Genomic DNA, 23,819 nt, shown 5'->3' with positions numbered 1-23,819 from the left:
TGGCTCAATCAGTATGGCATTTTATGCATTTGGCTCAATCCGTGTGGCATTATGTGAATTTTGACACAATCCATGTGGCATTATGTGAATTTTGACACAATCCATGATTCATTATTTGAATTTTGGCTCAATCCATGTGGCATTATGTCAATTTTGTCTCATTCCATTTGGCATCATGTGTAAGGGGCAAGTATAATGGGGTCTAGTATTTTGTTGCATAATGTGTAGAAGTTGTATATGGTGTTGACACGCCCCCTGTTGAGTGGCCACACACCCTTTTCTGGAGCGCGCCTTTGGCGCGCGCACAACTACATCCTTCACTTTTGTCGCCATGGTGGGACTGCGTACTTTAAATGCCAGGGCCTATTTTTAATTCCATTCCCACCCTCTTAGCATGTACACTGGCACCACTAACACCGCCCCTCCCCCACCCAAACCCTTTTTTATCATGGTGCCCCCCCTGTCATTTTATCCTGGATCCGCCCCTGCTGCTACTAATCTCCACGGGTCAAAGGAGCATGTGACAGACTCCTCCAATCATAGCTCAGCACATGCTAATCTGACCATTGGGCACTGCCACATGGGAGTAATTACTTAGTAGTGCATTTCCCCCATTGCCTGCTGTAGGTGACGCTGCCGGTTTCTGGGACTCTGAGTCTCAGGGCCCCTTTGAACCTTGGGGCCCAGGATTGCAGTCCCCTTTGTCCCACCACCCTGTCACCAGGCCTGATCTTGCAACACTAGAGGCTGTCATGCCATGAAGGAAACATTCTCTTTCCACACAGTTTATAATGCATATACATGCCCTCCAACATGACCCATTCCATTAGGTACAAAATGTTCTGCTCCTGGACTTCCCACTTCATTTATGGTTGCCGTCACCTGCGCTGAACTAGTCAATTAATGAGAGGGGGGTTTCAACACAGGTGACAACAATCATACAGTAAAGGGGCATACACAAGGGGGAAATGTCTAGCTATTTTCTAAGCAATATATGTAGATTGCTTACGATTGTACACCCCATAGCGATGGCGATGCAAGGTCACGTGCGTCACCATCGCTGAGTAAGATCTTTAGCACGTGCAGGCAAAATCTAGTTAGCTCGCCCAGCAAGTGCATACAAAACATGTTTATCGCAGACTGCTTAGCACACATCACTATGAATGTATGGGGGATCTAAACACCGGGAATCCCGTAGCACACATCGATAAGCGCACATCTCAGTGGGCCTTATTCTGATCTGAGCTCAGTACAAATTTGTTCTTAAAATGGGCAAAACCATGTGCACTACAGGTGGGGCAGATGTAACATGTATAGAGAGAGTTAGGTTTGTTTGAGTTATTTTGTTTCTGTGCAGGGTAAATACTGGCTGCATTATTTTTACACTGCAATTTAGATTTCAGTTTCAGCACACCCCACCCAAATTTAATTCTCTTTGCACAGGTTACATCTGCCCCACCTGCAGTGCACATGGTTTTGCCCATTTTCAGAACAAATTTGTACTGAGCTCAGATCAGAATAAGGCCCAGTGTGTGTATGGAGCTTTAGAGGGAAGACCAGGAGCAGAACATTTTGTACCTAATGGAAGGGGTCATGTTGGAGGGTGTGCATATAGCGGTAGTGTGCATAGGGACGGATTTGGGATTTACTTCACCAAAGGGCCCAGCAGCACCATTATCCAGGATTTACAGCTGCTGTTATAGTTTTACTGGTTTCACTCTACGTAATGTAACACTTTTAGCACTTAAACTATTTTGTACTAATGTAACACTTTATGGGCGGGATGTACTAAAGGGAAAATGCGGTAAAACCCCCGTTTTACTGCATTTTCCTATGTACTATTACCCGGCCGCACCGTTATCGCAGGGCAGGGTATCGCCACATTTGGGTGGCGATACCCTATAGAAGCCTACGGGAAACCCCGCCGCCTCGCCGACCCCCCCTCTCCCCCTCCCTTGGGCTTACCTTCTTGCAGGTCCTCCTGGACCCCGGAAGGTAAGCCCTTCCTCCCCCTATCAACGCAGCCGGACGTCCTTCCGGCTGCAGGGGGGGGGGGAGGCGCCGGGGACAGCCTGCTTAGCTGTCCCCGGCGTGTAGGCAGCAGAAGCCAGCTGGGAAATGACGGAGACCCCCCGCATACCAGAGTACAGGTATCGCGGGGGGGCTCCGTTACCGCACCACGATGCCAGCCGCATATGTTAGTACATATGCGCTGGCATCGCGGTGGGGGGGCGCGAAGGGCGCCGATGTATTTTATAACACTGTAATTGCTCTTTCTCACCTATATATCACTTTTACCACTTAAGCTGCTACTGTAATTCTTTTTAATATAACACTTTTTAGCACTTAAGCTGATACTTACTGTATTACTAGTGTGATGCCTTACCGCTTCAGATCGCATTCAAGCCCTACCATCCACTAGGGCGTTGTGGGAGAATAAAATAGTGTGCCGAGCGCAGCGAGGAACTGTGCCCGAAGCATAGCGAGCGAAGCGAGGTGCTGCGGTTGACTGTGTCCACGTCGACTGTGCCAACATTCGGGTAAAAAAAAACATGTCGACCTCGTGACCTGTTGACCTTACCCATGTTGATCTAACGCATTTGTCGACCTAAACCCATGTCGACCTTGTCCCATGTCGACCTAGACACCTGTCGACCTTCACCCATGTCGACCTAGAACCCTGTCGACCTTGCTGCCTACATGGGCTACATGCAAAAGCAAACAGTATTTACCCAGCATGCAGAGGTTTAGGAAAAAATTTGTGGGGCCCATAGCAACATTTTGTAGGGGGCCCTGTCTCAGTCCTTCTCTCATAGTAGTGCACATGATGTCACATTAAAGGCCTGCCAGTACACATTATGCAGCACAGTATCCCCAATTCACATTATGTCATACAGTCAGGGGCGGGCTGGGCCGGGGGGCAGAGTGCCATATGCCCCCCGGGCCGCTTACCCACCCACTGGCTGCGGGCCGTGCTGCGGCTGGATCAGCTTCTCCAGCCCTCCTGCACTGGCCGCGGCTTACAGAACACGGCCGCGGCTACAGGAAAATGGCCGCCGGCCCCCTGCGCTGAGGACATGTTCTCAGTGCAGGAGGCCGGCGGCCATTTTCCTGTAGCCGCGGCCGTGTTCTGGAAGCCGCGGCCAGCGCAGGAGGGCTGGAGAAGCTGATCCAGCCGCAGCACGGCCCGCAGCTAGCGAGTGGGTAAGCGCTCTCCCCCCCCCCTCCCTCACCCCAGCATATGTGTTTCTGTCACTGTGTGGGGGCATATCTGGCACTGTGTGGGGGCATATCTGGCACTGTGTGGGGGCATATCTGGCACTGTGTGGGGGCATATCTGGCACTGTGTGGGGGCATATGTGTATCTGGCACTGTGGGGGGCATATCTGGCACTGTGGGGGCATATATGTATCTGGCACAGGGGGGCATATGTGTATTTGGCACAGGGGGGGCATATGTGTATCTGGCACTGTGGGGGCATATGTGTATCTGGCACAGGGGGGCATATGTGTATTTGGCACAGGGGGGGCATATGTGTATCTGGCACTGTGGGGGCATATGTGTATTTGGCACTGTGGGGGCATATGTGTATCTGGCACTGTGGGGCATATGTGTATTTGGCACTGTGGGGGCATATCTGGCACTGTGGGGGCATATGTGTATCTGGCACTGTGGGGCATATGTGTATCTGGCACTGTGGGGACATATGTGTATCTGGCACTGTGGGGACATATGTGTATCTGGCACTGTGGGGGCATATGTGTCTGGCACTGTGGGGGCATATGTGTATTTGGCACTGTGGGGGCATATGTGTCTCTGGCACTGTGGGGGCATATGTGTCTCTGGCACTGTGGGGGCATATGTGTCTCTGGCACTCTGGGGGCATATCTGGCACTGTGGAGGAATATGCGTATTTGGCACTGTGGCAGAATATCTGGCACTGTGGCGGCATTTGTGTCTGGCACTGTGGGGGCATATGTGTATTTGGTACTGTGGCGGAATATCTTGCACTGTGGGGGCATATCTGGCACTGTGGACATCACATTGTGCGGTGTAATGGGCATCATGGTATGGGGCGTAATGGACATTACGGTGTGGGGAGCATTGGGTAATTGCCATCACAGTATGGGGTGTAATGGGCATCAAGGTGTGCAGCATAATGTGTAATTAGCATCACAGTGTGCGGTGTATTGAGTAATTAGCATCGCAGTGATGGGCGTAATGTGTAACTGGCATCATGGTGTTCAGCATAATGTGTAATTGGCATTACGGCATGTGGCTTTATGTGTAATGGGTATTACAAGGTTCGCTAAAATGTGCAATCTGCAGGTACACAATACAATCATGGTACAGGCAACGCCCCTTATGATAGGCCATGCCCCTAATTTTTCGGCGCGCCTACGGCGCGCAAAAGCATTCCTTCCGACGGTGACTTGGCTGATTATGGGCCAGTGCTCTGGACTTGCCCCCTAGGCTAAAAGTTGCCAGCCAGCCCCTGCATACAGTGTCCCCAAATCAAATTATGCCACATTACAATGCCCCGGTTAAAATCATGCCACACTATAGTGCCTCCACTTCATGTTATGCCAAACTTACAGTGCCCCCAGTTCATATTATGCCTTACTATAGTGCCTCCACTTCATAATGTGCCACATTACAGTGCCCCCAGTTCACATTATGTAACATTGTGATGCCCTCCAATTCATTTGATACCACATTACAATAAGCAGATCCACATTCAAAAGTGTTGGTATAGTCATCCTCATAAGCTGAACTGTGGATTTTATTAGTGAAATCACTTGTTGGAATATATCTGCTCTGCCCCTAATGGTTATTTTCCCTTTACTTTATTTCCCTAGAACAGGGGTTCTCAAACTTGGTCCTCGGTATCCCACAATTACAGTGTTAAAGTGTTACATTAGTAAAAAATAGTTTAAGTGCTAAAGGTCACCGGGCAGGTGCGCAGGTGCACTCATTACTCATTGACACATTTTAAAAGATCCACAGGTGGAGCTAATTATTTCTCTTGCAATTCTGTGAGGATATCTGCAAACCATGCACTGTGTGGGCTCCTGAGGACCGAGTTTGAGAACCTGTGCCCTAGAACATTTGGTAGGTGATGGGCACCATGGCTACATGCTACACCTCTAGTAGAACAGACGTGTAATTAGGGTTCTACAAATAAGTAGGCTGATGTACAGTAATAGATGACAATGTTTGTAAGAGTTGGCACTACCCACGTATAAAATATAACAATAAACTCAACAATGCTTAGTAACTTCTTTACTTATTTCTGCCATTTTCCCCTCATAAATAATACAAATTAATGTATTAAATGAAAACATCTGAATGGAAATACCATCCAACTTTTTAAATGTGCGATTCCAGACAAATGTTCATGCCTAGGGTTCCTATCTCTTTGGGGCGTGCAGTATCGCAGTTCACAGCGCTCCCATAGGAAGTGATAGCATAAGAGAGTAACCAGCGGTACAAGCAACCTATTTATTATTATTATTATTATTATTAATAAACTATATTTATATGGTGCCACAAGGGATCTACAGCGCCCAATTACAGAGTGCATAAACGAATAAGCAAAACAGTGACTTATAGTTGAATACAATAGAGGACAAGTACAAGGTATATAACCACCGCTGCATCAGTAGAGGACACTGAAATAAGTATCAGCGTGGCAGGAAACCACAGGATTTGGTTACCATCAAAGATGGTTTAAGTAAGAGAAGGAAAAGCACATGAGAGAAGAGGACCCTGCTTCTAAGAGCTTACATTCTAAAGGGAAGGGGCAGACAAACAGGGGTGACACAGATGGTAGACAGTAAGCATGGAACAAAGGGTTAAGGTGAGATTTGGCTGGGTTTGGTGAGAGCCCATTTGAAGTTTTGTAGGGAGGTGGAGAGCCTGAGAGTGAGAGAGGCAAAGAATTCTAGAGGAAGGGAGCAGCACATGAAAAATAATTAGTTTGCAGGCTAGGCAGCATGCATTATCAGAGCGGAGAGGATGGGTGGGAGCAGTGGCGGTTTTTAACTGGGGGGGCTGCAGCCCATAGGCAATGGCGTAACTACTGAGGGTGCAGGGGATGCAGTTGCTATGGGGCCCGAGCTGTTTCTAGGGCCCGCTGCTCCCCCTGCACCCAGTCACGCTCTGGGATCTTCTGCCGCTGCAGAGTACGGAGCAGCACTGCCACAGACAGGACACAGAAACCCCCCTGCCTAAAGCTCTGCCTCCAAACAGCCCTGCCTTCAGACAGCGATAAGTAATCTGGCCACAGATATGACTCTGAAGACCCGCTCATATTCCGACCTGGTCCGTCCACAGCTGAGTTCCCCAGGTCACCAAGAGCTCTGCCTGAGCCTGGGCTGTGGGCTGTTATAAGCCCCGCCCCATTGGTCATTATAAGCCCGCCCCCTGGATCATCCATAGCTGGATATTTGGAAGATAAGTTGAATGCTGTAATTTGCTGCTATGGTGACCAGCATCGAGGATCCAGCATCTATAGAGGTATGTGCAGCAATGGGTATAATTGATTGGAACATAATGTGGTGCAAATGGCAGTACAGTGGACATTACCATGCAGGACATAACATGGCACCTTACACCTTGCACAGTAATTCCCACTGTGTGGGGTGGAATGTGGCACAGTGGGCATTACTGTGCAAGGTGTAATGTGGTGCAGTAGACATAACTGTACAGGGAGTAATATGGCACAGTGGGAATTACTGTCCTGGGTGTAATGTGGGGCAATGGGCAATACTGTGTGGAGCGGAATGTGGCACAATGGGAGTTACTGTGCAAGGTGGAATGTGGCACATTGGCCATTTCTGTGTGAGGCGACAGTTGGTTGTAATGTGATGCAATCAGCATTACTAAATGTAGTGTAATGTGGTGCAATGGGCATTACTATGTGGGGCATGGGATGCAATGGGCATTACTGTGTGGCGCATAATGTGGTCTTGTAATTCTGTGAAAGGATAGTGCATTTAATTCATTAAAGTATCAGGAATTACAGTACTCTAAATGCCGCCTTTGTCCTTATTGCTGTTTACTCCGCCATCCATTGTCAGGCTACACCACCTCTCTGCTGTTCTGATCAGCTCAAAAGCAAGCCCCCGACCACCACCCCCATTGCTCTCTCAGGTCACGGGGGGCCCTCTCAAAATCTTGCTATGGGGCCCACAAAGGTCTTGTTACGCCCCTGCTCATAGGTAAAAACTGCCACTAGGTGGGACTGTTAACTTATCTCACGTGGTACCTATTAGTCTCACATTTTGCGTAAGGCTGGCTTGGATACTTTCACCTCATAGGGGTTGATTGACTACCACTCTAATCCTAAATGCACTTGAGATGGATACAAATAGTGCAATACCGTTTGGCTAAAACAAGAAAACATTTATTCTATACACTCACAATTTGGATGGATTAAAAAGCATATCGCCCTCCAAGGGGCATGGATTCTCCCGGTAGCCAGGTCTAAACGGTATTGCACTATTTGTATCCATCTCAAGTCTATTTAGGATTAGAGGCTCAAACAAGGCTCCTAAAGTGAAGACTACATCTCCTTTGTGATATGCTGATAATCTCTGCACCCATGTGAGTGTGCTGAGTGAAATAAAAGCATTCATCTATTTCCCTACAATACTGTTGTTATTTTCTTTTTTAGTATATAAAGATTTATCCTGAACATATGTTAGTGTATGTGACATTCGCCCGGGTGCACTCTTTTCTTGTCGTACACATGTCTTTTAAGCTTAGATGGTGAAGGCTTATTGTGTCATCCAGGCTGAATATCACTGATTGCGCTTTGGATATCAGTTTTTTACTTTTGTATCACCCCCATAGAGGTGCAAGCAAAAAAGAGCAAGATTAACCCCTATAATTACCTGCAGTGTACGCAGCTGCATTAAACCAGAGGCTTACATCAGTTATATTAGCGTTACAGTACATTTCATTTGACCTGTCATTTTGGGTACAGATCCGCCACACTTCACTGGGTCTGCACTGCAGTGCCGACATCAAGGGTGGGGGCGCCAGTACAGCAGTCACGGGCCCAGATAGAGGAGGCCCAGTCTGGCTCCTAGTTATATGATGCAATAGAATCTCCCCTTATTCTTTTGGTCCGATTCCCACCTATTCCTTCTGTCATCCCTACCATGTCCCTTTATTCGTTCTCGTTATTCTGTCACTCATGCTTCATCCCTTCCCCTATGGGAATAATGACAGTGGTCAGAGGGGTCCTGCCTATTTTCCATTCACAAGCCCCAAAATATCTGATGACAGCAATGCTGCAAAGACCAACGTAGGTACAGCAGAACTGACATTCCATCTCTTTTTAGATGATAGATGGAACCTATATAACCCATGTATATAGAGTTGACTACGGATTCAGATCAAGACGTCGCTGAGCGTCCCCACATAACAGTGAGTGCTGCTAATACCTAATAATGCTAACTGGGTCAGAACCAACATTTGGTTCTTTGCTTCTTGGTCTCTTAACCACCCAGTGCTCTTCCTTACATTCTTCTACATCATAGAAAACAAAGATTTTAAATAAAGTAAATTCAACAGAACGACTTGCACAAACTATTATATATCTACAATAATACTTTATGATATCTTAGTTTGTCTCTGATTTTTTCTTTTGTTATATGTTTCTAAGAAAAAAAACTGTGAATATAAAGTGGTCAATTCATTTAGGGAGGGAGTGGTTCGAAGAGGCATTGCGGCAAATGAGCTCACCCTGATTTTGCCCCAGGCTCACGGATTTTAGTACACCTATGGGGCTGCATGTAAAGTCTGAGTGCGGAACTACCATACCTGCAGCATATAACGCCGCTTGTGGGGCAAACCGACTTGCGGCTACAGTAATTGAATCTGTCCTAAATAATTATTTCTTACAGTAATGTATTTATTAGGATATGATGTAAATATGTATTACTTGGTGTTACTGATAGGAATACTATGTGTATTTCTTATGTAAAGTAATCTCGCACTTGTAGAGCGTTTCAGAGCCATGTTCCTCAGGCTGAAACACACATAGACAAACCTAATACCTGTGAGACATTAACTCAATATGGAAACTGTTGGAGACTAGAGCGCTCTTCACCTGGTCTCCTGTGTCCACTAGACAGCACTGAGCATGCTCCAGTGAGTCCCCTAGTGTTAGGTCTGTGTAGGAAGGAACCTGATGAGTCAGTTGAAGTTCCTTCCTCCACACTGTCTGAGAGAGAAGTGTGACACTGCTGAGCAGTAACACTGCAGAGAGGAGCCTGACGCGATCTCACTGCCTCTTATACCGGAGAGTGTCAGACTGCATGGCCATGCGGTCTGTCACCACTACAAGCGTAAGTCACAGTCATACACCCCCGGCGCATTACGCTTAGTACAAGCTGCTGCATAGCCACTGTCTCTGCCTTGCTGTGTGTGTGCGGAATCTCCTGCTGCTGCAGAACCTCTTATATTCTTTTACTACTGTTATCGTGTGGCTACTCAATAAACCAAAGTCCTGATTATATTCTGTTGTGTGGATTAACATCACACTAACACCGCAACACTCTGCCAACAGAAACATTTACCTCCCTAGCAGCAATTCCACACTGACACCTGCATTCAGATATTACCAGCTTCTGGGTGGGATTCTCTAACAGCCAGCGCAGCACATCGCCGGCACTCGCATTGTTAATAATCGCATATGCAGTAACATATGCGATTATTAACGCCAAGGCGATGGCTGCGGGTCCCCCCTCCCTCCCTGCACCCTCAGCCGGCTGTGTGACGGCTCCGTTTCCTCCTCCCTGCACTTGGAAGCTGTGCAGGGAGGAGGAGATCACCGGTCCGGGCAGCACAGCAGGAGGCTGCCTGGACACAGGTGAGGGGGGGGCATCGCGGATCAGCGGGGGGTGCGCGGGGCGGCGGGGGACGCGAAGGGAAGCCCATAGGCTTCCATGGGGTTACGCCATATAGAACTGCGTAACTCCCCGCAGCGAAGCCCCAGTGTCGGGGCTTTGCTGCATATGGAAATGCGGTAAAAACCCAGAAACGGGGGTTTTACAGCATTTTTGTGTTTGGTGAATCTCGCCCTCTGTATGCCCTTGTTGGGGATCAATAACTCTTATGGTCCAACAACACTAACTTACTGTACTTTTCTCCATGAACTTACTGTACTATTCTATTCATGACTACTGTCAAGTTTATATTTTCACACCAGGCCTCAAGTTCCTTATAGAATACATGGAGAAAACACCACTGCAAATGAATCGGAATGCACTACTCTCCCTGACAGTGGCGTAAAAGTTTAAATATTGTGCCGGAGCTGGGCTGTCATCGCTGCAGGTGGGAGCTTGGATGCCTGTCAGCGCTGCGGGTGGGATGTCAGTGCTGCGGCCGGGTTAGCTGCAGTGGTCCCGGCTCCCCTCCTGGCTTCATTCTGATGCTATGAAGAACAGACCATCACAAAATGTCCGCCCCCATACAGCAGACAGTTTCAGTGAACTGTGTGCTATATGGGGGCCAGACATTTTATGATGGTCCTTCTCCATAGCAGCAGAATGAAGCCAGGAGGGGAGCTGGGACCACCGCAGCGAATACAGGTAAAGCTGCGGGGGATGGGGGGGGGCATTACAATATCACCGCAGCCCCCCGGCGCCCGCACCTACACAGCACCTCCCCGTGACCGCGGGGGCTGCGGTGCTGTTGTTACGCCACTGCTCCCTGACTCAATGCCTACACTACATGTGCAGCTTATAGTGACACGGACTTTACTCTGCATCTCCAGCCTGCTTCTGCTCCATGGTCACCTCATTACTAACAAACTGAAAAGCAGAATGTCTACAGCACAGGTTCTCAAACTCGGTACTCAGGACCCCACACAGTGCATGTTTTACAGGTCTCCTCACAGAGGGGGCAGATTTATTAAGCTCGGTGAAGTGATAAAGTGTCTGGTTTTTATCACCGGCCAATCAGCTCCTAACTGTGAAGTTACAGGCTTGGTTTGAAAAATGACAGGTACAGTAGGAGCTCAGCGGCGTAACTATAGCACCATGTGGGGGCGCCGGGGGCTGCGGTGCTATAGTTAAACCCCCCCCCAATCCCCTGCAGACTTACCTATCTCGCTGGTCCCGGCGGCTCCGTTCTTCTGCTGAGGACCACCACAAAATGGCCGCCCCCATATAGCACACAGTTCTCTGAAACTGTCTGCTGTATGGGGGCGGCCATTTTGTGGTGGTCCTCAGCAGAAGAACGGAGCCGCCGGGACCAGCGCGATAGGTAAGGCTGTGGGGGATTGGGGGGGGTTTGCATAGGCGGCGGGGCGGCAGGGCAGGGGGGTAGGGGTGCTTGGCGGGGCGGCGGCGAGGGGGGGCGCCCAAAACGTAGCTACGCCACTGTAGGAGCTGATTGGCCGGTGACAAAAAACAAACACTTTATCACTTCACTGAGCTTAATAAATCTACCCCAGAATCACAAGTGAAATAATTAGCTCCACCTGCGTAATGAGTGCACCTGTGCATCTGCCGGGTGACCTGGAAAACGTGAACTGTGTGGGGTCCTGAGGACAGAGTTTGAGAACCCCGGCTCTACACAGTATATTTCTATTAAAACTGCTTTATTGCACATAATCCAAAGTCCCTGTATCCCATATACCCACCAAGCCTTGGAAGCTATCTCTATTTTGCCAACCATCATGTTGGCAGGGGCTATTCTTTGCTTGCTGAAGAGGACAGATGCACATTAACATGGCCAATAGGTGCAGATATCTCTCCATCCCAGAACTGTGTGGGCATACATCAGTTATATTAGCGTTACAGTACATTTCATTTGACCTGTAATTTTGGGTACAGATCCACCACACTTCACTGGGTCTGCACTGCAGTGCCGACATCAAGGGTGGGGGCGCCAGTACAGCAATCCCGGGCCCAGATAGACAAGGAGACGCAGTCTGGCTCCTAGTTATATGATGAAATAGAATCTCCCCTTATTCTTTTGGTCCCATTCCCACCTATTCCTTCTTTCATCCCTACCATGTCCCTTTATTCGTTCTCGTTATTCTGTCACTCATGCTTCATCCCTTCCCCTATGGGAATAATGACAGTGGTCTGAGGGGTCCTGCCTATTTTCCATTCACAAGCCCCAAAATATCTGATGACAGCCATGCTGCAAAGACCAACGGAGGTACAGCAGAACTGACATTCCATCTCTTTTTAGATGATAGATGGAACCTATAAAACCCACGTACAGTTGTCTACGGATTCAAATCAAGACAGCACTGAGCGTCCCCACATACAGTAACAGTGAGTGCTGCTAATACCTAATAATGCTAACTGGGTCAGAACCAACATTTGGTTCTTTGCTTCTTGGTCTCTTAACCACCCAGTGCTCTTCCTTACATTCTTCTACATCGTTCTAAACAAAGATTTTAAATAAAGTAAATTCAGGCACACATCTCCCTCCTTTCGTGCTATTGCTGTCACGACTGAAGGGCTGGATGAAGTCGTGTGGTGTGTAGCGACTGGAGACGGACCAGATGATGAAGGATTAAATCGTGCAGGTTTAATAATAGAATTCATAAATGGAAACAATACACACTTGAATACTTTCTTAAAGTGGCAGTTAGTGATAAACAATACTTGAGCCAGTAAGGCACTTTAGAAGAAGAAAGTTCATTTGAATAATGACAGTTCAAATAGCATAGGACGGCAGGCTGGGGTCTTGAAGAATAAGAGGATCCGGAAAGAGAATGTACTTGATGGTAAATGAAGGATCCTTGAAGACTGGAAGAAGATGAATGATGAATGAAGATTGAAGAATTGCTTGGAAGCAGGAGACTTGAAGGGCTAGGCCAGGAAGCTCAGGGATACAGGCAGAGACCAGACTGTGGAGAGAACTGGCAGCGATGGGGTTAAGCAGCAACCTAGACCAACACAGAGCACGAGCAAGGCACCAAGGTCAGGAGAGGTGAGTCAGAGAGCCGGAGTCAGCTGGGAGCTGTGAACGCCTCTGGAGACTCTTTGCACTGACACTGAACAGCCCTAGGCAGATCCCCTATATCCCAAGAGGGCGGCTGCCATTGGCTGTCAGGTCAGTATGGGAGGAAACCTCAGACCTGGGCCAATCTGCTATTTTGCCCTTAACCAAGATGGCGGCGCCGGCCTCCCGGCACCATTACAGCACACACTGCTACACCTGTCGATGTCCCACGCTGCCTGCTGCCCACCAGACTGCCGCTGCCCGCTGCCGCTGACCCGGAGACCACTACACGCTAGCCGACGGCGGGCGCGGACGGGTGAGTAATATGCCCGCCGCGCACCGCCGCGGCTGAGTGTGACAGTACCCCCCCTTTTCTGGGTGACCCCAGGGCACCTACGCACCTTATGTGGGTTCCTTTGAAAGAATTGCCTCACCAGACGGGGAGCATGGAGGTCTGCAGCATCAACCCAGGAGTTCTCCTCAGGACCGAATCCAAGCCACTCCACCAGATACTGCAGATGGGCATTGCGACAACGTGAGTCGATGATGCGTCTCACTTCGAACTCAATCTCTCTTTCAGAACCAATCTTGGGCGGTTTGGGCACCTTCTTTTGATACAAGTTCAATCTCAAGGGCTTTAGAAGAGACACATGAAAAGAATTTGAGATCTTCAGGGAAGAAGGAAGCTGTAGTCTGTATGCAACAGGATTAATAACTTGCGTGATTGGGAACGGTCCGATGAATCGGGGAGCCAGCTTCATGGATGGTAACCGAAGGCGTATGTGGCGGGTAGACAGCCACACTCGATCTCCAACCTTCAATTTGGGAGCCGCTCTTCTTTTCCTGTCCGCCATCCTTTTGTATCGAGCGGATGCTTTGAGGAGAGCGGTATGAACATCTGACCAGATTTTCGCAAACCGTTGTAAAGAAGCAGCAGCTGCAGGAACATCGGATGAAGATAAGTCTGAGAAATCTGGAGATCGGGGATGTTTGCCAAAAACAGTAAAAAAGGGAGTGGTGCCGGAGGATGAATGATAAGAATTATTGTGCGCATATTCCGCCCAAGGCAGAAGATCGACCCAGTCGTCTTGAGAAGAAGAGATGAATAAGCGAATGAAGGCTTCCAGGTCTTGGTTGACCCGTTCCGTCTGCCCGTTGGTTTGTGGGTGGAATGCAGTGGAGAACTTGAGTTTGACTTGTACAGCGGAACAGAGAGCCCTCCAAAACTTTGCAACGAATTGCACTCCACGGTCAGATATAATCTCTTTGGGCAACCCATGAAGTTTGAAGATTGTGGAGATGAAGAGCTGAGCCAGAACTGGAGCGGATGGAAGACCTTTCAATGGGAAGAAGTGCGCCATTTTTGAGAACCGGTCAACCACCACCCAGATTACCGTATGCCCTTTGGAGGGAGGAAGTTCACAGATAAAGTCCATAGACAAGTGGGACCATGGTTCTGTAGGAATGGCTAGAGGTAGAAGAGGACCGGCAGGAGATGTTCTGGGGGACTTATGCTGGGCGCACTTTACACAGGAAGCGACAAAGCTGGTTACATCTTGACGAATGGTGGGCCACCAATATGAACGTAACAGGAACATTAGGGTCTTCTGTGCACCAGTATGTCCTGCAAAACGGGAAGCGTGTGCCCAGGACAGCACTCTTTTGCGAAGATTGAGGGGAACAAAGGTTTTGCCTGGAGGAGGTGAAGGTTGGACCGTAACTTGAGCAAAAACCAGAGGGTCGAGGATTGGTCGAGGAGGAGTCTCTAGGTCGGCCGGAGTCTCGAAGGAGCGTGAAAGGGCATCGGCCTTGGCATTCATCGACCCGGGTCTGAATCTGATCTGGAAATCAAATCGTTCGAAGAACATGGCCCAGCGGGCTTGACGAGCAGTAAGACATTGGGCATGCTTGAGAAATGAGAGATTCTTATGGTCAGAGTATACCGTGATCTTATGTCGTGCCCCCTCCAGGAGGTACCGCCACTCCTCCAACGCTAACTTTACTGCTAGTAACTCTTGCTCCCCAATGGGGTAATTTTTCTCTGCTGGAAGAAACTTCTTAGAGTAGAAAGCACAGGGGTGAAGTTCCTGGTCCTCTCCTTTCTGTGACAAGATTGCCCCGACTCCCTCTGAGGATGCATCCACCTCGATAATGAAGGGTTTGTCGAGGTTCGGCTGAAGAAGAATTGGAGCAGAGACGAATGCATTCTTTAGTTGTTGGAAAGCTAGCGAGGCTTCGGGTGGCCACTGACTAGGATCTACTCCCTTGCGGGTTAGAGCTGTAAGGGGTGCAGCAAGGGTGGAGAAGTCCCGGATGAAGCGACGATAATAATTTGAAAAACCCAGGAACCTCTGGATACCTTTGAGCGTGGTAGGCGCTGTCCAGTCTTGGATGGCTCTTACTTTCTCTGGGTCCATCTCTATCCCAGTGCTGGTGAGGATGTGGCCAAGAAATGGAATGGAAGTGACCTCGAAGACGCATTTGTCTAGCTTGCAGAACAATTGATTTTGGCGTAGACGGCGCAGGACTTCAGATACAGTTTGACGATGGAGATGAAGGTTAGGAGAGAATATGAGGATATCATCGAGATACACCACGACAGAATGATACAGTAAGTCCCGAAATATGTCGTTTACAAACTGTTGGAAGACGGCCGGGGCATTGCAAAGGCCAAATGGCATCACCAGGTATTCGTAGTGGCCATCCCGGGTGTTGAAAGCCGTCTTCCACTCGTCACCGGAACGGATTCGGATCAAGTTGTACGCCCCTCTCAGATCCAGTTTGGTAAAAATAGACGCCCCTCTGATCTTATCGAAGAGTTCGGTGATGAGGGGTAATGGGTAGCGGTTCTTGATTGTGATATCGTTGAGACCCCTATAGTCGATACATGGCCGGAGAGTCCCATCTTTTTTTTTAACGAAGAAAAACCCCGCTCCGGCTGGCGAGGTGGATGGACGAATGAAGCCTTTATTCAAGTTTTCACGAATGTAGTCAGACATAGCCTTGGTCTCGGGTAGAGATAAGGGGTAGATACGACCCCGCGGTGGAAATTTCCCGGGTACCAACTCTATCGGACAGTCCCAAGGACGATGAGGGGGCAGAGAATCGGCAACTCCCTTGCTGAAGACATCAGAAAAAGAATGGTATGGTGTGGGTATAGACAAGGGTGAAGCTGTTGAAGACGGAAGACTGGAACCTCCCTCTTCTTGAGGATTCATTTGATTGAGTGGAATGATACGAGTCATGCAAGTGGTTAAACAGTTCGTACCCCAGGCCTTGATCTCCATGCTGGTCCAATCAATATGAGGATTGTGTTTAGCGAGCCATGGTAGACCCAGGACCACCTGGTGTGATGACTGAGGAAGAACTAAGAACTCTAGAGTCTCTTGATGCAGAGCACCCACTAGGACTGTCACTGGATTGGTTTGAAGGGTGATTTGCCCACTACAGATACGACTCCCATCCACTGCAGTGAGAACCAGGGGATGGGTCAAGGGTTGTACTGCCAGGGAGTGTTGAAAGACGAAAGATGAAGAAAGAAAGTTTCCTGCCGCTCCGGAATCCAATAGGGCCTGGACTTTATTTTCCCCTTGAGGGCACACAATGGTAATTGGAATGGTGGAAACAGCTGAGGAGGGAGATGAAAGCAAGACTCCTAACCGGGCCTCCCTCGGGGAGGTTAGGAGCGGCCGTTTCCCGGACGCAATGGACAGGAGGACAGTAGATGGGCAGCACACCCGCAGTACATGCAGAGATTCTCCCGTCGTCTACGGGACTTTTCTTCCTGTGAGAGCCGAGAACGATTGATCTGCATAGGTTCATCAGGTGGTGTAGTTGTGGAAGGACTTGGTCTAGGAACGGGAACAGCATTTGGGGTGAAGCGAGGGCGAAGACGATCAGAGCGATTTCTCTCTAGTTGGCGTTCCTGCATCCGTAGATCTACTTTGTTGCACAGAGAGATGAGCTCGATCAAGGTAGCCGGGAAGTCACGAGTAGCTAATTCATCCTTGATACGACCTGCCAGCCCATTCCAGAAGGCGGAGAGGAGAGCCTCTTCGTTCCATTTTAATTCTGAGGCCAGGGTCTGGAACTGCACAACATACTGTCCCACCGATCGGCTACCCTGGCGAATCCTCAGGATTTCAGTGGCGGCAGAGGACACTCTGCCAGGGTCATCGAAGATGCGACGAAAAGAGGTAATAAAAGCTTCATAATCATTGAGCAGGGGGTCAGAGCGTTCCCAGAGAGGGGACACCCAGTCCAGAGCTGACCCTGCCAGGAGAGATACAATATAGGCCACCTTTGCCTTGGAGGTTGGGAAGTGAGATGACTGCAAGGTGAAGTGGACATCACATTGGTTCAGGAACCCACGGCATGCCCTTGGCGAACCATCATACTTGCTAGGAGTAGGGAGTTGCATGTGATGAGGAACTACGGATCCTGGTGTGGAAACAGGAACTGGAATCTCTGGCGCTGGAGCAACCGACACTGAGGGAGCCGCCTGGGGCGGGACAAGGCCTGAAGAAATTGAGCCACTTGGCGTTGGGTAGTTTCCACTTGTTCAAGACGAGTCACGATACCTTGAAAGACGTCCGCCATGGAAGCCTGTACTTCACCCGACTCCATCGGGTCAGTGCAAACTGTCACGACTGAAGGGCTGGATGAAGTCGTGTGGTGTGTAGCGACTGGAGACGGACCAGATGATGAAGGATTAAATCGTGCAGGTTTAATAATAGAATTCATAAATGGAAACAATACACACTTGAATACTTTCTTAAAGTGGCAGTTAGTGATAAACAATACTTGAGCCAGTAAGGCACTTTAGAAGAAGAAAGTTCATTTGAATAATGACAGTTCAAATAGCATAGGACGGCAGGCTGGGGTCTTGAAGAATAAGAGGATCCGGAAAGAGAATGTACTTGATGGTAAATGAAGGATCCTTGAAGACTGGAAGAAGATGAATGATGAATGAAGATTGAAGAATTGCTTGGAAGCAGGAGACTTGAAGGGCTAGGCCAGGAAGCTCAGGGATACAGGCAGAGACCAGACTGTGGAGAGAACTGGCAGCGATGGGGTTAAGCAGCAACCTAGACCAACACAGAGCACGAGCAAGGCACCAAGGTCAGGAGAGGTGAGTCAGAGAGCCGGAGTCAGCTGGGAGCTGTGAACGCCTCTGGAGACTCTTTGCACTGACACTGAACAGCCCTAGGCAGATCCCCTATATCCCAAGAGGGCGGCTGCCATTGGCTGTCAGGTCAGTATGGGAGGAAACCTCAGACCTGGGCCAATCTGCTATTTTGCCCTTAACCAAGATGGCGGCGCCGGCCTCCCGGCACCATTACAGCACACACTGCTACACCTGTCGATGTCCCACGCTGCCTGCTGCCCACCAGACTGCCGCTGCCCGCTGCCGCTGACCCGGAGACCACTACACGCTAGCCGACGGCGGGCGCGGACGGGTGAGTAATATGCCCGCCGCGCACCGCCGCGGCTGAGTGTGACAATTGCATTGTGGGATCTGTAGTTCTGGTGCCTGTATATGTCCATTGTTTTATTGTGTAACATCTATTGAGCAGCAGAAATAGCGGACAGACGCTGGCAATCACTGTCCAGGAACGATTCGCTTGCCGAGATCACTGAAAATGTGACCAGATTATTAGGAGATCAGTTGGACACAAACCATGAAGAATGGGCTTTGTATGGAACACGCGTGAATCAGAGTGAGCCCTCAGGACTTAAGTCATTTTTCTACTGTTTGCTTGACTGCAATTATTACCACATGGCGCCCCATGAAAAAGATAAGGCACAAATGTATTTGCATGAAGAAGATTATGTCTTTCACTTACTGCATGAGTGACAAGCAATTCACTGGCACTCACATTAACTGTTCATCAGAGACTGTTGCGCGCTCTTGGCACGTACATATAAAGATGAGAAGGATCCTTTTAAATATTAGAAATAAGGAAATATTACACATACTACTGGTATTTGGTTGGTCGACACATAGCTCCCCACCTCGTTACGTGCGCACCCTGTATACAGTAAGACAAAGTATGGTCGCCCGTATTCCATGCATCTAGTCGCTTTATGTATATGTATTAAAGCACATAGGGTTCAACTATAATGTTATTCTAAAATACCCAATACGTGGAACAGTATTGATACAGAATAGACGCTGATTGGAAATTCCATTTTAGAATTCATTAGCGATGTGCAGGATGTATAGGTTATGAAATTCAGTAATGTAAAATAACAATGCTTGGGCTCTTTATAATTCTAATATATCCCTTGTGGCTTGTACTGATTTATTTATTAACAGTTTCTTATATAGCGCATACATATGCCGCAGCGCTGTACAGAGATATTTGAATATTCACATCAGTCCCTGCCCCAGTGGAGCTTACAATCTATATTCCCTACCACATGTACATGAACACACATACATTTTAAGGTTAATTTGTTGGGAGCCAATTAGCCTACCAGTATGTTTTTGCATTGTTGGAGGAAGCCGTAGTCCTTGGAGGAAACCCACGCAAGTACGGGGAGAATATACAAACTCCGCACAGTTAGGGCCATGGTGGGATTCAAACCCATGACCTCGGTGATGTGAGGCAGTAATGCTTACCATTACACCGTCCGTACTGCCCGATTCAGGGTGCATTATCACATATACTGTATTATAATTATAAGCTGGATGTGTCTAAATGTAAGACCCAGTAAAATGCTGCAGGCCTGGATTTATAGGTGGCTGGATTCTCATCATGTGTAAATACTGTAGGACCTCTGAACTTATCTTATGTTTACACACTGCAGATCACAATGAGAGGGGTCAAGCCGCCATCAACAATCTTACAAAATATCTAATGTACAGAAAGTCGGTTGGGAACTGTCACAGATTCCCAGCAGCGCTCATCAGATCAAAGTACGCTTAATGATCAGTTGTAATTTGCTAAATAATATCTCTCATTTTCCTTCATTCTAACTGTAATTTCAGCAGCTGCAGAAAATCACTCATTTCTTCCATTTGTGTTTTTCAATGCTGGGTAATTTACAGCAAAAAAAGGACCGAAGACCTGTTCTGAAAAAATGCGGAGTGTCTGCATGTCAATGACTAGGTTTATTTGTTGGATCGTACAAGGCTGTGTATGTGTGTGTGCATACTACACTTTGTGTTTTGGACATGTGGATGTGGTTTCAAGTTCTTTGTAAGACTGAGAGCTTCGATTGCATATGGAGGACAGTCATTAAAAGAGTGTAACCCTCAGCAGTTAGTGATTGTTTGTCTCCTGCCCAAATCCAACTTTTCTTTTGTGCTTTTCTCTCTATTTGAAAATCCATAAGATTGTTGGTAATTTATGCAGTGGCTTCAGGACATCAGCTACTTCCTGATCAGGAATACTGAGCAAGGTACGGAACTAGCGGTTGGCTATAGGACATGGTGGAATGATTTGTAGGTTAAAGGACCCAAACAGAACTACTTGCTATTTAATATTCATTATTGGTAATGCAATCATTCCCAATGACTCCTCAAAGACTGTATGTGCGTCCTATTAACTCTTGCACCGCTAACAATCTCTTTGTTACTAAATCAAAATAAATGGCTCTATGTCAGGGACAAACCAGCAAAAAATACAGTTCATAAGACTAGTTTATTGGAAGCCATGCGTTCTTCTAGCCTGCGGAAATGTGCAGCTTTTGCCTCTGAGCTGATATTCGCAATTTCACCTTGCTTATTATTACCCGCAATAATTTTAACTTAGACAGATTCCTCAAGTTGGTACATGACTTCTTTTGGGTTATTACCCAGCTGTGCGGCTGTGCTGGGAGATAACCACATTCACAGCGTCTTATCTGTAATGATGTAATACATCCCAGCACTGGGTTGAGATGATTGGGGAATAATGGGATTGTAAGAACTGCAGAGATGACAACACAGAAATGCCTCCTGTCGCTTGTAACGCGCAATCCTCTGACACGGACAGGCTAGGGGAATATGAAAATAAACACTAATTCGGCTCGGAATTAACTTAGCAAATCTCCGCTCCACCAGCTGTTTGTATCTAGAATTGGGAACCGAAAAGGCACAAACCCCGCAAATTCCTGGATGACATGACCAAACAGTCTGTTCACTTCGTCGGTTTTGCAATTAAGAGTAATGGCTTAATTAACAAGTTATTTTTAGATTCAAATGTATAATAAAAGGCAGGGTGCACGGTGGAACATCCTCCGGCAGTGTCTGCTATCGGAACGCTCTGCCAACGCGCAAATTGCTGCGATCAGAGTATATCACAAACATCACACTGCGCTTACCTTCTGCAGGAGCTGGGAACCTGAGTATTTAGCTGCTATGGATTTGATCTCTCCTCCAAAAGCAGAGGCCCAGAGCTTTACCCTAGGAAGACAAGGTATAGAGAGAAATATAATACACCAGCGTCATTTAGATGAGAATATTTTTTTCCCCCCATCGGAAAAGCTTAGTTAGGAAAACTAACAGCACAGCAAAAACAGGAGAGTGGAGCTCCAGTACTTGCCAGCCCATAGCAAACGTACAGCTAGCTTCCAAGATCTAGGTAAGGCCTTTCTCTGTCTTGCATCTACTGCAGATCTTAGTATTTTTTTTTTTTTTTACTGTAAATAAAAAACCTTGTGCTTCACTCCCTTAGAAATTACATTGCAATCAATGATCCGGTTCATCCACCACCAATTTAATTCCACAACGGATGCGTATAAAAATGACACTATCAAGAGGACGCCTGCAAAAACCGTAAAGCAAGGTCAAAATTATACAGCAGGTAAATTATATCGAGGGGGGAAAGCGGGGAAAAACCCATAATCTCCTCCCCGCACGACTGCATTTAATAGGTTATTTTAGAATAGCCCTCGGAAAAAAAAAAAATATCTGCAGTCTCTTAAACTTGCTTCCTACCAGATAAGTTTACGCGACGTTCTCAGCATTGAAACAAAAAAATTCCGCAGGGCAGCAGAAAACAACTTGACACTTACATAGATAAGGGGATCTGCTGTTCCGATCCAATCGCTGGCTTTAGCGTTGTGTTCAGGGCTATCCAGAAGAACAAGAAAAAGATCCCAACAGCTAGTGGAGTAGTGACAATCCCTTGCATGTTTCCTTGCCTTGTGTCTGTAGAGATTTGTACAGTAAAATGAAAGCACAGGCAGTTGTTTTTGTTCCCCCCTCTGTAGAACAGATTTAAAAGAATCAGAGTTGATCATTCATCATCCATCCTAGAACAGTATCCGGGATGATGGGTGTAAGACTATGAGGGGAAAAACCTGCAATGATTTGAAAAGTTGTGTCCTTGGTAACAGGAAGCGTGATGTACCAGCACTGCAGCCTCGTGCGCTTACTCCTGTACAACTCTGCAGTAAGCAGTGCACTGGAGTTACTTCTTCCCTGACCTACTGCTAGACTGGAGGAGCTCTTAGCTGCGAGAAAGCAGACTATTGATTCCAACTGTGTAGCCTGTCCTCTCACAATTACTGCTCACTTTACAAATAAGAAGCTGCCTTCAGGTCTCCTTTCTGTTCCCGGTAACCTCGAGCCTTCATCCCATATTAAGTCTAGTGCTGGTTCACTGGAGCAGGAACGGACATTAATGGGAAAGTGCTGACAAATAGCAAGAAGGGAACTTGTGCAAATGGACCAAGCGGAAAATATATTAAGAACAAGTGCGTGAGGACGAGAAAAAAAAGGGGGTAGAAAGAGTTGAAGAGGGAGCAGTTATACGGCAAGCAAATCTTCTCGGAGGAATTGCCGACGAACAGTTGCTGGGGGTGTTGTGCTGACAGCAAGTGAGGTGGGGGGAAGCTGACACAAGGGACAATGAACACCCTCCGGAGAGTTCCCCCAATTCATTCAGTGCCGTACTGCATAGCAGCTTTTGTTGTGCGACTGAGAACAGCTAGAGAGCAGCCACCCAAACAGGAGCTTGCTGGCAACGTGCAGAGGAAGAGAAGGAAGACAGCCGGACCTTTGCTGATATGTCATGTTGGTATCGCAGGCAGTTATTCGGTGACACGGACAGTCAGCCCAGCTTGGCTCGATGGAGTCATACGTAACCTGTCTCTGTGCATAGAGGCATGCTAGCCTGTATTTCACAGCTGCAGCAGCTGCTCGAGATATACCGAATTTAAATGCTTATGAATGAAAGGAAAAAAGCAGCCTTGCTAGATCAATGCAGGCTAAGTGACTTGAGCCCATGAATAAATTATTAATTTTGGTTTGAGGAGGAATCCCTTTGGTAGATGGTGCATCAGATATCTCCCATAAAAGCAGATCAGCAGCTCTGGAGTTTTTTTTTTGTTTTTTTTTTCCAGTTATTAATCCAAACACTTATTCCTTTATCTTCCCCGAGTCAGAACTACGCTTTTATTGTTGTACATTCCTCTCATTGCATGCATGCTAGGCGCCCATTAATCTAAGCGCTCACAAAATGCCATGATTATTTGTAATTAGCATACTATTAGAACAAGTCCTGTTTACCGCTGCAATGCAAACATCTCTGCATTTGCCAAGGTTTATCCCTTAACCCCTTTGGCGCTGGAAGCCCCTTCAGAGCACTGTCTTTCAAAGTTTCTGAGACACCCCCCCCCCCCAGTAGTGTGGCGGTCACATCTATGCTAATGTGCGATTATAAGCGAAAGGCTTCCATGTATTATACTCAGCCCACAATATATTCCCTATTACCACGTATTGCCAGCATCTGATAGCATTGTGCATCAGTGGATAATAAGGACATTTTTTCGGTTGATTACCATCCAAACATAAAGGTCTAGGGCAACGGTTTTTTTTTTTGTCACAGAACCCAAAAATGCAAATTAGG

General features: G+C 47.7%; 1 protein-coding gene across 5 annotated transcripts in view; it reads right to left on the bottom strand.

Annotated features, from left to right (window-relative positions):
- Window positions 1-23,417, bottom strand: part of CACNA2D3 (calcium voltage-gated channel auxiliary subunit alpha2delta 3) — an 876,035-nt gene extending 852,618 nt beyond the window's left edge. For 3 of the 5 annotated variants that reach the window (XM_083156212.1, XM_083156214.1, XM_083156213.1), the window contains exons 1-2: window positions 21,982-23,417; window positions 21,289-21,370 (exon numbers count right to left, since the gene is read on the bottom strand). In XM_083156212.1, coding sequence (XP_083012338.1) covers window positions 21,289-21,370; window positions 21,982-22,100 — 201 coding nt within the window. In that variant the 5' untranslated portion in view covers window positions 22,101-23,417. Of the gene's footprint in view, window positions 1-21,288; window positions 21,371-21,981 lie in introns of those variants that run through there. The other 2 variants (XM_083156215.1, XM_083156216.1) reach the window with 2 other exon arrangements.
- Between the last annotated feature and the right edge of the window lie 402 nt (window positions 23,418-23,819).

This window comes from Crinia signifera, chromosome 8, assembly GCF_055691185.1.
Source record: "Crinia signifera chromosome 8, ASM5569118v1, whole genome shotgun sequence".
Taxonomy (NCBI): Eukaryota; Metazoa; Chordata; class Amphibia; order Anura; family Myobatrachidae; genus Crinia; species Crinia signifera.
Note: the sequence above shows the minus strand (reverse complement) of the source record. Positions and strands in the feature narration are given on the sequence as shown.